Source organism: Aquarana catesbeiana, linkage group LG06 (genome assembly GCF_042186555.1).
Source record: "Aquarana catesbeiana isolate 2022-GZ linkage group LG06, ASM4218655v1, whole genome shotgun sequence".
NCBI lineage: Eukaryota > Metazoa > Chordata > Amphibia > Anura > Ranidae > Aquarana > Aquarana catesbeiana.
Window position 1 is genome coordinate 14,832,396 of NC_133329.1, and position 16,604 is coordinate 14,848,999.

General features: G+C 42.9%; 1 protein-coding gene across 2 annotated transcripts in view; it reads right to left on the reverse strand.

Annotated features, from left to right (window-relative positions):
• Positions 1–15,500, reverse strand: part of LOC141148168 (uncharacterized) — a 45,465-nt gene extending 29,965 nt beyond the window's left edge. The window contains exons 1-4 of one of the 2 annotated variants that reach the window (XM_073635356.1): positions 15,256–15,500; positions 15,078–15,133; positions 9,559–9,868; positions 453–701 (exon numbers count right to left, since the gene is read on the reverse strand). In XM_073635356.1, coding sequence (XP_073491457.1) covers positions 453–701; positions 9,559–9,850 — 541 coding nt within the window. In that variant the 5' untranslated portion in view covers positions 9,851–9,868; positions 15,078–15,133; positions 15,256–15,500. The remainder of the gene's footprint in view (positions 1–452; positions 702–9,558; positions 9,869–15,077; positions 15,134–15,255) is intronic. The other variant, XM_073635355.1, reaches the window with a different exon arrangement.
• Positions 15,501–16,604: the final 1,104 nt, after the last annotated feature.

Sequence of the window (16,604 nt, forward strand, 5' to 3'; positions counted from 1 at the left end):
TACCTATAATTTAATAGTTAGTTATTATTTCTGATTTTCCAATCTTGGCTCTTTAAAATTTTCGAATTCTGGATTTTCATGAATTATCGAAATAATGAATGCAGCATCTTAGCGAATATAGTGTAAAATATTTCAAATTTTTTTTCAAAGTAATAAATTTATTTGAAATAATTAATTAATATCAGGACAAATGACCTAAAGAAAAAAAAAAAAAAAACCACAATGAAACGAAAACAATTTTTTTGGAAGTGCACGTCTAGCTCCTATGAGTAGAGCCCTCCTGTCCTGAATTGTATTGTACCCTTGCAGGTGTAAATGTGCTAATTAACATGACAGTTATGGGCTGAAAAAAATGTAAAAGGTAGACCAAAAATGAAACATAAAATCAAATGTATATTACCAATCTTGCCGGAGACAATGAAAAAAATTGGAAGCTCCAAATATGTTGTTACCTTTTGTTATTTTTGCCCTAATCTTCTCTATCTTCTCCTTGGAATGGATCATCATGCCCTGTTGATAGGGGCGGTTGTCTGAGGTCCCGCCCCCTCCGCTGCGGTCATACAGACTCTTCTCATCTTCGTTCATGAGGATTAACAACCCCGAAAGCTGATTAATTAGTGGCTGATCATGGAGTATCTTGTTGTAGACCGCCAAGTCATCAGTTTCCATGTCATCCACCAGCACGATGACCCGCTCTCTTCCTGGAGGGAATGAGATTGTCTATGAAACACAGTGTACACAGCAAACTGAATGTTGTCTAAGGGTTTACATCTACTTTGGGAGGAAAAAAAGAAAGAGAGAGAGAATATGAGTAGAGTCTTACAATATTTTTTTTTTCAGAAAGGGTAAAAAAAAGCCTACCCCCTGCCAGAATGCTGCAGAGAAGGACCCTTGTTCTGTGGGAAAGCAATGGTATCCATGCAGAGCTCCAACAAGCCCACTACTAAGTCAACCTTAAATCACTGCAATCAGAATATCTCATGCTCTGTCACGTACCTGACAGTTGAGCCTGACGTGCAGAGGGAAGACCACTCATAGAACCCCTGTTCAGGGACCACCGATGTTTTAACAGTGGCCGCAAGAGCGTGGTGGTGCATGGGTGCCTGGATCGTCTTCCGTGTGGTGGATGTGTCACCAGGGTGGACCAGCAGGTTAAACGGAAGGCTTTGGCAAGCCAGCAGATTCCGGGCTGATGGCAGCAGAAAGCAGGGACCAGGCAAGCGCACACAGAGTAGAAGAGATACAGGATGTGTGGTCAGACAAGACAGGGTTGGCAACAGATGATAAGAATGCAGGCATAGATGGCAGGCAAAGAATGATCAGAATGCAGGCAAGGTTCGGCAACAGGATATCAAGCAAAGGAGAAATTAAGCAAAGTCAACAAGGGAAGCCAGGGACAGGATAATGGATGAATGAATCAGATAAGGATCAGAGGAACAGGTATATACAGGGTACAAGCTGCAGATCAGACAGCAAAGCACTAGTGCACCTGCTGCACTTACATACAGTGGGGACGGAAAGTATTCAGACCCCCTTACATTTTTCACTCTTTGTTATATTGCAGCCATTTGCTAAAATCATTTAAGTTCATTTTTTTTCCTCATTAATGTACACACAGCACCCCATAGTGACAGAAAAACACAGAATTGTTGACATTTTTTGCAGATTTATAAAAAAAAAAAAAAGAACTGAAATATCACATGGTCCTAAGTATTCAGTCACTTTTCTCAGTATTTAGTAGAAGCCCCTTTTGATCTAATACAGCCATGAGTCTTTTTGGGAAAGATGCAACAAGTTTTTCACACCTGGATTTGGGGATCCTCTGCCATTCCTCCTTGCAGATCCTCTCCAGTTCTGTCAGGTTGGATGGTAAACGTTGGTGGACGGCCATTTTTAGGTCTCTCCAGAGGTGCTCAATTGGGTTTAAGTCAGGGCTCTGGCTGGGCCATTCAAGAACAATCACGGAGTTGTTGTGAAGCCACTCCTTCGTTATTTTAGCTGTGTGCTTAGGGTCATTGTCTTGTTGGAAGGTAAACCTTCGGCCCAGTCTGAGGTCCTGAGCACTCTGGAGAAGGTTTTCGTCCAGGATATCCCTGTACTTGGCCGCATTCATCTTTTCCTCGATTGCAACCAGTCGTCCTGTCCCTGCAGCTGAAACCCCCCCCACAGCATGATGCTGCCACCACCATGCTTCACTGTTGGGACTGTATTGGACAGGTGATGAGCAGAGCCTGGTTTTCTCTACACATACCACTTAGAATTAAGGCCAAAAAGTTCTATCTTGGTCTCATCAGACCAGAGAATCTTATTTTTCACCATCTTGGAGTCCATAAGGTGTTTTTTAGCAAACTCCATGCGGGCTTTTATGTGTCTTGCACTGAGGAGAGGCTTCCGTCAGGCCACTCTGCCATAAAGCCCTGACTGGTGGAGGGCTGCAGTGATGGTTGACTTTCTACAACTTTCTCTCATCTCCCGACTGCATCTCTGGAGCTCAGCCACAGTGATCTTTGGGTTCTTCTTTACCTCTCTCACCAAGGCTCTTCTCCCCTGATAGCTCAGTTTGCTCTAGGAAGGGTTCTGGTCATCCTAAACGTCTTCCATTTAAGGATTATGGAGGCCACTGTGCTCTTAGGAACCTTAAGTGCAGCAGAATTTTTTTTTGTAACCTTGGCCAGATCTGTGCCTTACCACAATTCTTTCTCCATCACCACTGTATGGCATTTGGGTGCCAATGTTTGTTGGTGAGCACGCGTACCCATTGGCGCGTGTGCGCATTATGGGCACTTGTGGGATCGCGCCTGGGCATTAGCGTACACCCTTCAGTACCAGCAGTTCTATGGCCAGCACGTCCCTGCCATGCTCTCTGCTGATTTGAAAGCTCTGACTCAACAGGGGACATGTTGGACCTCTGCAGAGAGAACACGGCTTCTGCACAGAAAGGCTTTTCCACAAAGGCTGTGGCTGCTTTCTAAAAAACTGCATGACTATGAATGAAATGGAAATGAATAAAACATCCCCTTAATATTATATAGGAAAAGTGGCTGCCTCCAGCTTGAGTCACATGACTAAAGCCTAGACATCGGTCATCATGTGGTCTTCACCAGTTAATTTTCTTAAAAAAAGTAGCTACAGAGAGCTGAGCAGAAAAGCCTGTCCCCTGCCAGCATGCTGCAGATAAGGATCCTTGTTCTCTGTGTGAAAGCAGCGGTCTCTCTGCAGAGGTCTGAAACACCACCTGCTGCTTCAGGGCTATAAAACTGTAATCAGAAATTCTCATATTCTCTACTGATTGGAGGGCTCTGCCACAATGGGGGGGGGGCATATTTGACCTCTGCATCCACATATAAGGAAAATGTTCCTTCTCTGCACCATGCTGGCAAGAAGATGGTCTTTTCTATCAAAAACTGTAATCCTATGAATGAAATGCAAGTTACTAACATAACCCCCCTAACATGTAGGAAAATAGCCTCACTCGAGCAGAAGTCATGTGACCAGTTCCTTGCCATTGGTCATGGTCACATGGTCTCCATCTCCACAACAGCAAAACGTTGAAACCAATGCCGGAGGCCACTGAGAAACTTCTCTTCTGTGTTCTTCCAGCAGGCAGTACATTATTTACATCTGAGTCTGGTGTTGGTTACCACAATGTGAAGGAAATTGCTCACAGGAAATGGTGAACATTAGATAACAACATGTTGTAGGTAATGTATGCAGCGTTAGTGTCGGTTCACACAGAGTTGACTTGTCAGGCAACTCAGCCACCCAACAAGTCTGCTCCGTTCTGTACTATGGAACCGTTCTAATAGGAGAGGCTCAAGTCGCTCCGTCTTAGAAAAAGGTTCCTGTACTACTTTGGGGCGAGTTCAGGGCGGCTTCCATTGACTTCTATACAGAAGTCACTTTGAAAAGCCGCTGAAGTCGTGTGCAGATCGCCTTGCATAGACGCACTGTAAGTTGGGTCGCCCCTGTGTGAATCGGCACGTAAAGTGTCCCTCCGCCAGATGGCTAACCTACAGCTGAAACATAGAAACCGTCAATGATCACTCCAGCTTTGGGACCCCCTATAACTGTCCTATAAAAGTAGGGGGGGCAATACTATGCCAAATCTGCAGCTCGTATAACTCTTACCGGCCAATTCTACCTCTCCCTTCTATCAACTCACAGAGCAGCCACTCCCACTGCAAGCCCACTTTTAAATTGCGTATTGCATGCAAAAACTGCACGATCAACTTTAGATCATTAGAATGGATACATAAAAATACAGTAAATCCTTGGATTGGGAGCATAATTCGTTGCGGAAACATGCTTGTAATCCAAAGCACTCGTATATCAAAGCGAATTTCCCCATAAGAAATCATGGAAACTCAAATGATTCGTTCCACAACCAATTATTCATAGGTCCTTCAGTTTATAGTCCATATAAAAAGATTATAGCAATGTGATCAGGTTGTGTAACCATAAAATGTCCATCCACAAACGGAAGCCTCCACAAGGGGATTAGAAGCAAAATCCAGCAGGAGCTCCAGAGTATAAAAGAGAAGAGAGGCGCCTCCAAGTGTAGCAATATGTTGCTAAATGTTGTACCTTCATTAAATATAACCACATTGCTACACTTATAGGCGCCTCTCTTCTCTTTTATACCCAGTTGTGACATAATTTTTGCATATCAAGACACAATTTATTAAAACATTTTGCTTGTCTTGCAAAACGCTCTCAAACCAAGTTACTCTCAAACCAAGGTTTTACAGTACATATATATATATATATATTACACACACTGAGCAGGTGGATGGCTAGTCTGTGTCTGCTTATGCAGAGCAGACACAGACCACTCTCCTCTATGGGCAGTCAGAAGTAAACAGACTGCCTGTCCATTTACACCCGACTGCAATCCAATCTGATAGATGGATGGGGAATGGATCCCCATCCGTCTGTATTAAGCAGATCTGATTGCATTGGATGTCAGTGGGTGTAAATGAAAACACATCTCCGTTTACATTCGCTGCTCCATAGAGGATAACAGAGGGTCCGATCGGGTCAGCCTGCAAAATTGACAGGCAGACCCGATCGGTCTACCCGTGTCAAAGGAGACTTAGTTTGTATCTCCCTATCTGGTGCCTGATAAATGTTTATAAACAATGTTACTTTGTATCTCTCTATCTCCTGTCTGATCAATGTTTATAAACAATGTTACTTTGTATCTCTCTATTTCCTGTCTGATCAATGTTTATAAACAATGTTACTTTGTATCTCTCTATCTCCTGTCTGATCAATGTTTATAAACAATGTTACTTTGTATCTCTCTATCTCCTGTCTGATCAATGTTTATAAACAATGTTACTTTGTATCTCTCTATCTCCTGTCTGATCAATGTTTATAAACAATGTTACTTTGTATCTCTCTATCTCCTGTCTGATCAATGTTTATAAACAATGTTACTTTGTATCTCTCTATCTCCTGTCTGATCAATGTTTATAAACAATGTTTCTTTGTATCTCTCTCTCTCTCTCTCTCTCTCTCTTCCTAACAAGAGCACTTTTTGCGATTCGGCACTGCGTCGCTTTAACTGACAATTGCGCGGTCGTGCGACATTGCACCCAAACAAAATCGACATCCTTTTTTTTTTTTTACCACAAATAGAACTTTCCTTTGGTGGTATTTGATCACCTCTGTGGTTTTTATTTTTTGTGCTATGAACAAAAAAAGAGTGACAATTTTGAAAAAAAAAAAGCTATCTTTTTTACTTTTTGCTATAATAAATATCTCCAAAAATTATATAAACAAAAGTCTCTCTCAGTTTAGACCGATATGCATTCTTCTACATATTTTTGGTAATAAAAATCACAAAAAGCGTATATTCATTGGTTTGCGCAAAAGTTATAGCGTCTACAAAATAGGGATAGTTTTATGGCATTTTTATTATTTTTTTTTTATTAGTAATGGCGGTGATCTGCGATATTTATCATGACTGTGACATTATAGCGGACACGTCAGACACTTTTGACACTATTGTCATTTATACAGCGATCAGAGCTATAAAAATGCATTGATTACTGTGTAAATGACACTGGCAGGGAAGGGGTTAAACACTAGGAGGGGATCAAGGGGTTAAGTGTGTCCTAGAGAGTGATTCTAACTGTGGGGGAGGATGGGCTACCACCGACATGACAGCAAACACTGCTCCCGATGACAGGGAGCAGTTATCTGTCATGTCACCAGGCAGAACGGGGAAATGCCTTGTTTACATAAGATTCTCCCCATTCTGCCGCTCCGTGACACGATTGTGGGACACCGGCGGACATCGAGTCTGCAGGACCCGCAGGCACGGTCACAGAGTAAGTGGTGGGCGCGCGCCCACAATGCCGCGTCTTTAAGGGGACGTACAGGTACGCCCATTTGTGCAGCCGTGCCATTCTGCCGATGTATATCGGCGTGAGCCGGTCGGCAAGCAGTTAAAGTGTTACTAAACCCAGTAATATGAAAAAAGTTAATCTGCCCAGCCACAGTGCCTACAGCTTATAAATCTTCTACATTTTACATTAAAATACTGCCACTATATACCTTTTTGGCTGATCTCTATACCACGGTCACATGATAACCTGCAGAGTTTATCCAGAGCTGTGTGTTCAGGTAGGAGGTGATTTCCACTCTAGCCTGTATACACGCCCACATGTGTGATGTCAATATCATGTGACCTGGCTATCTCTGAGCTCTGTTCTCTCCAGCATAAAGGACACAACTGAGCATGTGCAGGTTGGTTAACCTGCCTGTGTGTTACATATAGTTACATAGTAGGTGAGGTTGAAAAAAGACACAAGTCCATCAAGTCCAACCTATGTGTGTGATTATATGTCAGTATTACATTGTATATCCCTGTATGTTGCGGTCATTCAGGTGATTATCTAATAGTTCCTTGAAACTATCGATGCTCCCCGCTGAGACCACCGCCTGTGGAAGGGAATTCCACATCCTTGCCGCTCTTACAGTAAAGAACCCTCTACGTAGTAATGTTAAACCTCTTTTCTTCTAATTTTAATGAGTGGCCACATGTCTTGATAAACTCCCTTCTGCAAAAAAAGTTTTCTCCCTATTGTAGGGTCACCAGTCCGGTATTTGTATATTGAAATCATAAGCGTCTCTTCTCCAGAGAGAATAGAATAGACCCTTTATTAGCTTTGTTGCCCTTCTTTGTACTCGCTCCATTTCCAGTACATCCTTCCTGAGGACTGGTGCCCAGAACTGGACAGCATACTCCAGGTGCAGCCGGACCAGAGTCTTGTAGAGCGGGAGAATTATCGTTTTATCTCTGGAGTTGATCCCCCTTTTAATGCCAATATTCTGTTTGCTTTGTTATCAGCAGCTTGGCATTGCATGCCATTGCTGAGCCTATCATCTACTAGGACCCCCAGGTCCTTTTCCATCCTAGATTCCCCCAGAGGTTCTCCCCCCAGTGTATAGATTGCATTCATATTTTTGCCACCCGTATGCATTATTTTACATTTTTCTACATTGAACCTGATTTGACATGTAGTCGCCCACCCCATTCATTTGTTCAGATCTTCTTGCAAGGTTTCCACATCCTGCGGAGAAGTTATTGCCCTGCTTAGCTTAGTATCGTCTGCAAATACAGAGATTGAACTGTTTATCCCATCCTCTAGGTCGTTTATGAACAAATTAAATAGGATTGGTCCCAGCACAGAACCCTGGGGAACCCCACTACCCACCCTGACCATTCAGAGTACCCCCCATTTATCACCACCCTCTGAACTCGCCCTTGTAGCCAGTTTTCAATCCATGTCCTCACCCTATGGTCCATGCCAACGGACCTTATTTTGTACAGTAAACGTTTATGGGGAACTGTGTCAAATGCTTTTGTAAAATCCAGATACACCATGTCTACGGGCCTTCCTTTATCGAGATGGCAACTCACCTCCTCATAGAAGGTTAATAGATTGGATTCATGAAGAATCGTTCTTGCCAAACCATACCGATTACTGCTAATGATACTGTTTTCATTACTAAAATCTTGTATATAGTCCCTTATCATTCCCTCCAAGAGCTTGCATGCTATTGATGTTAGGCTAACTGGTCTGTAATTCCCAGGGATGTATTTTGGCCCTTTTTTAAATATTGGTGCTACATTGTCTTTTCTCCAATCAGCTGTTACCATTCCAGTCAGTAGACTGTCAGTAAAAATTAGGAACAATGGTCTGGCAATTAGTTGACTGAGTTCCCTAAGTACCCTCGGGTGCAAGCCATCTGGTCCCGGTGATTTATTAATGTTAAGTTTCCCAAGTCTAATTTTAATTCTGTCCTCTGTTAGCCATGGAGGTGCTTCCTGTGTTGTGTCAGGAGGATAAACACTGCAGTTTTGGTTATTGAAGCCCCCCGATTCACTCGTGAAGACTGAGGAGAAGAATAAATTTAATACCTTCGCCATCTCCCCATCCTTTGTAACCAGATGACCTTCCTCATTCTTTATGGGGCCAATATAGTCTGCCCTCCCTCTTTAATACTTAAAGAATTTCTTGGGATTTTTTTTGCTCTCCTCTGCTATGTGTCTTTTGTGTTCTATCTTGGCCGATCTAATTGCACCCTTACATTTCTTGTTGCATTCTTTGTAAAGTCTGAATGCTGATGATGCTCCCTCAGCCTTGTATTTTTTTAAGGCCTTCTCCTTTGCTTTTATATGATTTTTTACATTGTAGTTAAGCCACTGTTTGCTCTTTTAAATTTATTTCCCATTAGGATGCACTAGCCAATACCCTTTTTTAATATGCTCTTAAAGCAAACCCATCTTTCCTCTGTGTTCTTTGTTTCTAAGATTTTATCCCAATTTGTAACCAGATGTCCTTCTTCATTCTTTACGGGGCCAATATGGTCTGTCTTCCCTTTTTTACTGTTTACATACTTAAAGAATTTCTTGGGATTTGTTTTTGCTCTCCATTGCTACGTGTCTTTCATGTTCTATCTTAGCCGCCCGTGTTAGCTGGCCTTCCCCAGATAGACCCTACAGGAGGGGGAGGATCTATGCATACAGGATCAAAGAGCCTTTTTACACAATGCGGAGGATTAACCCCTTACATTCCACAGTGAGTATAACAAGCATGCTATGCTGCATATACAGATTACTGATTTTACTGTTGTGGGTTTAGGGAAGGAAGGAAGGAAGGAAGGAAGGAAGGAAGGAAGGAAGGAAGGAAGGAAGGAAGGAAGGAAGGAAGGAAGGAAGGAAGGAAGGAAGGAAGGAAGGAAGGAAGGAAGGAAGGAAGGAAATTATACTGTATATAATTTGTATCATGTATTCATAGAATTCTGAGTGTGTGCATCAGAGAGATAAAGACAGAGATGGTGACAGTTTAAGAGAATTGCAGTTAGATCATATCTGTCACATGGAACACACCAGATAACATTTCTGAGTTTATATTTCTGCTTTTCAATCTAAAAATACTCTTGTCCTGTATGTCGGGTGTAATTCTCGGTATCTGTTCTTATTCTGTATGTATGGACTCTGCACAGTACCACTTCCCTCACTGTAATTCTCAGTATCAGCCTCACCCAGTTTCTCGGACAGATGTCTCAGCTCCTGGTCATACAAGGAGTCGGTGACGTTGGTGACGTTCAGCCGTCCTCTCCTCCTGGTGTGATACAGAATGGCGAAATTGCACTTGTCGATCTCTTGGGTCAGCTGAGTGGAGTGACCGCACATGACGTTGGACACAAGGACTGGACGGACATCTTGGACCACTGACCGGAACTGCGGTGATAGCAGCAGGTTGATGAGCCAGTAGTACGTCTCATCGGACTCTCTGGAGAAGATCCCCACCACCATATTCTTGTACAGACCCATCGCTGGTCCTTACTGAGCCTGGGGGGGGGGAGAGCAGACAGTCACATATTACAACACTCAGGAAATGCTGACACTGCACTTTGTGTGCCAGTCATTGGCTGGCAGGGAGAGGCATTAACCCCTTCATGGCTGGGAGGTCATCAAATCTGTGACCAGAGAATGTTTGTTTTTTTTCTCAGATGGTTGTTCTTCTGTCTGTCTTCCTCTGCTGCAGGGACAGAAAAGAAAGACAGAGTCTCTCTACAAAGCAAAATGTAAGGGGAAGTCCAGACAAGGCAATTTTTAATTACTACAGTGATGTGGTTTAATCTTTTTGGCGCTCATACATGTTCACCCTTCATGGTCCAATTCTACATCTCCACAATGGATCAATAACTGTATCTTAAAATAAAGTAAGGTATACTTTTTTTTTTTTTAATTTTTTTTTTAGGAGGGGAGTGACTTTGCTTCCTTTTTGTTTTGTTTTTTTTTTGGCAATATTGTTTTGCAAAAGATGTTTCATTTTCATAGAGCATTTTTTTTCTATTTTGACCAGCATTTGACATTTTACTGTAAATAAAAACTATACATTTTATCCTAAAATGTGTCCTATTCAAAAGTAGATATGTGCAATTCGTTTAGTTCCAAATTCGTTTAACGAATTTCAACAAATTAGTTAATTCGGAAACATCTGAATTAACGAAAAACCGGCTTAACGAACTTTTCCAAATATTCGTAAATTCGAAAGAATTCATAAATTAGGAAATTCAATAAAAATTTGTAAATTTGTAAATCCGAAAACCTGAAATAATAACTAACTAATAATAACCTAACTATTACTAACTATTAAATGATAGGTATTGGGATTCCCTTTCAAATTTGGCTGTTGGTGAATGTAACGAATACAAATTTATCCAAAGTTACGAATTATCCAAAATAATGAATGCCGTATGTAAACAGATGGAATGGAACTAATTAATAATAAATAATAATAAAACATTTTTATTATCTTTGTTTATTATTATTATTAATTCATTACTGCATTTTTTTTTTTTAGATGCGGCAATCGTTATTTCAGATTATTCGTAACTTCGGATAAATTTTGCATTCGTTACGTTCACTAACAGCCAAATTTGAAAGGAAATCCCAATACCTATAATTTAATAGTTAGTCATTATTTCAGATTTTCAGAATTTCCAAAATTTCAAATATTCGAAAACATTCCTTAAATGGCTTTTCGGAAATTCGGATGTTTCCAAATTAACGAATTTGTCGAAATTCGTTAAAAAACGAATTCGGAACAAAACTAATTGCACATGTCTAGTTATTACGATGAGAGCAATCCTCTAAGTCTGCGATTTTTAACTGGAAGCTGCGGTTCGTGTCTGGGATTGTATTGAACAATAATACATCGAAAAATTATTATTATTATTAATTTGTTTAGTTCCATTTGTTTAGATACGGCATTTGTTATTTCGGATAATTCACAACTTCGGATAAATTCGCATTTGTTACGTTCACTGACAGCCAAATTTGAAAGGAAATTCCAATACCTATAATTTAATAATTAGTAATAGTTAAGTTAGTTAATTATTCAGATTTTCAACTTTACAAATTTTTTCGAATTTACGGATTGCGATCATAAAAAATGAAACAAGAACAAACTAATTTTTCAGCAGTGCACACGTCTATTCAAAAGGACACAAAATGATGTGGTTGAAAGCATGACAAAGTTATTTGAAAACTAAAATGTTTTTGGGGGTTTTTTGCTCATTTTCTTGTTATGTGACACTAGTAAAAGGAAAAAAAAAAATCATATTAAATGGTGAAAAGTCTGAAGGTAATGTCACAGGTTTCCTGTAGAAAAAGGAACTTGAGATGTAATCTCTATTTAGGTTTGTAGATTATATGGTTTTCAACAGTTCACACCATTGCAGTCAGTTCCAGAAAAAAAAAAAAGTAGAACAAGCTGCATTTTTCCTGTACTGGAACACTGTAAAACACATCAAAAACGCATAGGAATGCACCAAAAACAACACTGAAACAAGCATGTCCTTATTTAGGTTAAGAGAAAAAAAAGGGGGACTGCATCAAAAAATGCACCAAAAACATACTGGAATGCATCTGGAACGCAACTGGGCGGTGCATTTTTGATGCATTTTACAGTGTTCCAGTGCAGGAAAAATGCAACGTGTTCTACTTTTTTTTTTCTGGGGCTGGAACTGCAAGCACTGGTGTGAACTATGCCATTGAAAAGCAAATAACCTACTTTCCATACATTTTTGATGCAGAAAAAAAAAACGCACTGGACTGCATGTGGTATGAAGTGGCCCTTAGGCTGGCTGGTTAGGCAAAGCTGAGACATTTTACTGCACAGCTAAGACAGACTGTATAGTGTGTGTGTGTAATCATATGCATATATATATATATATATATACACACACACATACATATATACACATACATACATACATACATACATACATACATATACACACACAGTGTAAATTTGCTGTCCCCTCAAAATAACTCAACACACAGCCATTAATGTCTAAACCGCTGGCAACAAAAGTGAGTACACCCCTAAGTGAAAATGTCCAAATTGGGCCCAATTAGCCATTTTCCCTCCCCGGTGTCATGTGACTCGTTAATGTTACAAGGTATTTTTTTCACAAGGGTGAAAAAAAGAATTGTTTCTCTACATAAAGATGGCCTAGGCTATAAGAAGATTGCCAAGACCCTGAAACTGAGCTGCAGCGCGGTGGCCAAGACCATACAGCGGTATAACAGGACAGGTTCCACTCAGAACAAGCCTCGCCATGGTCCACCAAAGAAGTTGAGGTCACGTGCTCAGCGTCATTTCCAGAGGTTGTCTTTGGGAAATAGAAGTATGAGTGCTGCCAGCATTGCTGCAGAGGTTGAAGGGGTGGGGGGTCAGCCTGTCAGTGCTCAGACCATACGCCACACACTGCATCAAATTGGTCTACATGACTGTCATCCCAGAAGGAAGCCTCTTCTAAAGATGATGCACAAGAAAGCCTGCAAACAGTTTGCTGAAGACAAGCAGACTAAGGACATTGATTACTGGAACCATGTCCTGTGGTCTAATGAGACCAAGATAAACTTATTTGGTTCAGATGGTGTGAAGCGTGTGTGGCGGCAACCAGGTGAGGAGGACAAAGACAAGTGTGTCTTGTCTACAGTCAAGCATGGTGGTGGGAGTGTCATGGTCTGGGGCTGCATGAGTGCTGCCGGCACTGGAGGGCTACAGTTCATTGAGGGGACCATGAATGCCAACATGTACTGTGACATACTGAAGCATAGCATGATCCACTCTCTTCGGAGACTGGGCCGCAGGGCAGTATTCCAACATAACGACCTCAAACACACCTCCAAGACGACCACTGCCTTCTCCAGACCTAAACCCCATTGAGCATCTGTGTGGCAAATGGAAGGTGGAGGAGCGCAAGGTCTCTAACATCCACCAGCTCCGTGATGTCGTCATGGAGGAGGGGAAGAGGACTCCAGTGACAACCTGTGAAACTCTGGTGATCTCCATGCCCAAGAGGGTTAAGGCAGTGCTAGAAAATAATGGTGGCAGGGGTGTAACTACCACCATAGCGACCCACGCGGACGCTATGGGGCCCGCAGCCGAGTGGAGCCCGATGAGGATGAGCAGGGATGGGCTGGGCTGATTGACTGTAAAAAGACTGATGTGCTGCAAGCTGCGAACTGCGCATGAGCAGTTCCGCAGTTGGCGGAGTGATACTGCTCGGGCGAATCCAGAGGGAGGCTGACAGGGCTGGATAACAGCCCAGAAGCATGCAGGAGTGTTTGTGCTGTGAGCGGACATCTGTCCTGTCACAGTGCTGTTCCCTGCTTCTGAGCGGACACTCTGTATCCATTCACAGCAAAGCTGAATGGAAGAGGGTCGATCCGCTCTGCCTCCTCCAGCCCCCTCTCTCACTGTGCCTACCCACACTCTGAGCAGCCTGTGTGCTGTGTCTGTGAATAGGTTATGTGGGTGGGAACATTTAACCTGAGAGCAGACAGTGTTCTGTATAGGATGCTCTGGAAGCTGATGACTGAGCCTCCTGCTGGGTCCTTCCTTCCAAGTGCGTGAGCTGTGACCAGCCTCTCCCCCCTCTTTCCCTTCCTGCTTGCTTCCAAATTCCTCTCCCCCTCCCTCTCTGCCAATAAGGAGGTTTCTTTTAGCAACCTGTGCAGTACCTGGTCATGTGTACTATGATGTGGGCTCACACTGGTGTGCTGCAGTGTTGGTGATCTCACTGTCTTCCTTCATGTTACCCCCCACCAGTCAAATGCAGCCTCACTGTGCCCATGAATAGCAGCCTCACTGTGCCCATGAATAGCACCCTTACTGTGCCCATGAATAGCAGCCTCACTGTGCCCCTGAATAGCAGCCTCACTGTAACCATGAATAGCAGCCTCACTGTGCCCATGAATAGCAGCCTCACTGTGCCCATGAATAGCAGCTTCACTGTGCCCATGAATAGCAGCCTTACTGTGCCCCTGAATAGCAGCTTCACTGTACCCATGAATAGCAGTCTCACTGTGCCCATGAATAGCAGCCTCACTGTGCCCATGAATAGCAGCCTCATTGTGCCCATGAATAGCAGCCTCACTGTGCCCATGAATAGCAGCCTCACTGTACCCATGAATAGCAGCCTCACTGTGCCCATGAATAGCAGCTGCACTCTGCCCATGAATAGCAGTATACAGTATACTGCATTGAATTTTGCATTTTATTTATTATATGGTTATTTACATTTTTGTTTTGTTGTTCAAAATTAATATAAGCTGTTGCCTGGGTACTGTGCCACATGAGTGTGGTAATCTGTTGTTTAATGGCATTAGTTATTTTTTTGTGTGTGGGGGGGCTGATGTTTGCAGGGGGGGGGGCTGTTTGCAAGGGGGGGGGGGGGCATACAACATTTTGCTATGGGGCCCTGTAATTTCTAGTTATGCCTCTGAATGGTGGCCACACAAAATATTGACACTTTGGGCCCAATTTGGAAATTTTCACTTAGGGGTGTACTCACTTTTGTTGCCAGCAGTTTAGACATTAATGGCTGTGTGTTGAGTTATTTTGAGGGGACAGCAAATTTACACTGTTATACAAGCTGTACACTCACTACTTTACATTGTAGACAAGTGTCATTTCTTCAGTGTTGTCACATGAAAAGATAGAAGAAAAGATTTACAAAAATGTGAGAGGTGTACTCACTTTTGTGAGATACAGTAAAGTTTGGGGATTGTAGCTCCACAGGACCGAGTGCAAAACTGTTAAACGTTAAAACAAAAAGGATTTTATTGTCAGCAAGCAAATCAAAAATAAGGCTTCCAGCAGCACACAAGCAAAAAATACAAAATTCAGCACAAAGTAAAAGTGAAAAGGCACCTACAGTTTGTGGATGGGTCTTCTCCCCCGAGGTTTTACCAGTCCTTGGTAAATCTTTTAGCAACCTCCGGCAAACTTACAGCTCTTCAAGACCGATTTAGTCACCACCGCCCCTCCTCGCACTACTTCCTGTGTTGAAGAGTTGCTTCCTGGGGGCTCTTAACCCCGTGTGTGCCTGAACCCGAATGTCAAATATCACTTCAGAGCCTCCGAAATTCCGGGTCCCAAATATCTCTCTATTAACACAGAGAGAACTGCGAGTCAGTCCTCTCCTGATTACTTCAATACTGGACACTTACACCCCTTTCCTGTCCAGGCCAATTTTCAGCTGTCAGCGCTGTCTCTGTTTAAATGACAATTACGCAGTCATGCTACATTGTACTTAAACAGAGGTTTTGTCATTTTGTTCCCACAAATAGAGCTTTCTTTTGGTGGTATTTGATCACCTTTGTGATTTTTATTTTTTGCTAAACAAATACAAAATGACCTAAAATTTTGAAAAAAAAAAGTTTTTCTTTTCTTTCTGTTATAAAATTTTCTAAATAAGTAAGTTTTCTCCTTCACTGATGGGCACTGGTAGGCGGAACTGATGGGTGTCACTGATATGCAGCACTGATGGGCATTGATAGGCGGCACTGGTGGACACTCATGGATGGCACTGGTGGGCACTGAAAGGCTGCAGTGACGGGGACTTATGAGTGGCACTGATAGGCGGCACTGATGGGCACTGATACGTGGCACTTATGGGCACTGGTAGGCGGCACTGATGGGTGTCACTGATGAGGTGGCACCAATGAGGTGGCACTGATGGGCACTGACGTGCACTGATAGGCGGCACTGATGGGCACTGGTAGGTGGCACTGATGGGTGGCACAGATATGCAGCACTGATGGGCATTGATAGGCAGCACTGATGGGCACTCATGGATGGCACTGGTGGGCACTGAAAGGCTGCACTGATGGGGACTTATGAGTGGCACTGATAGGCGGCACTGATGGGCACTGATACGTGGCACTGATGGGCACTGGTAGGCGGCACTGATGGGTGGCACTAATGAGGTGGCACGAATGAAGTGGCACTGATGGGCACTGACGTGCACTGATCGGCGGCACTGATGGGCAATGGTAGGCAGCACTGATGGGTGGCACTGATGTGCAGCACTGATGGGCATTGATAGGCGGCACTGATGGGCACTCATGGATGGCACTGGTGGGCACTGAAAGGCTGCACTGACGGGGACTTATGAGTGGCACTGATAGGCGGCACTGATAGGCACTGATACGTGGCACTGATGGGCACTGATATGCTGCACTGATAGATGGCATTGATAGGCATCACTAATGGCACTGGCAG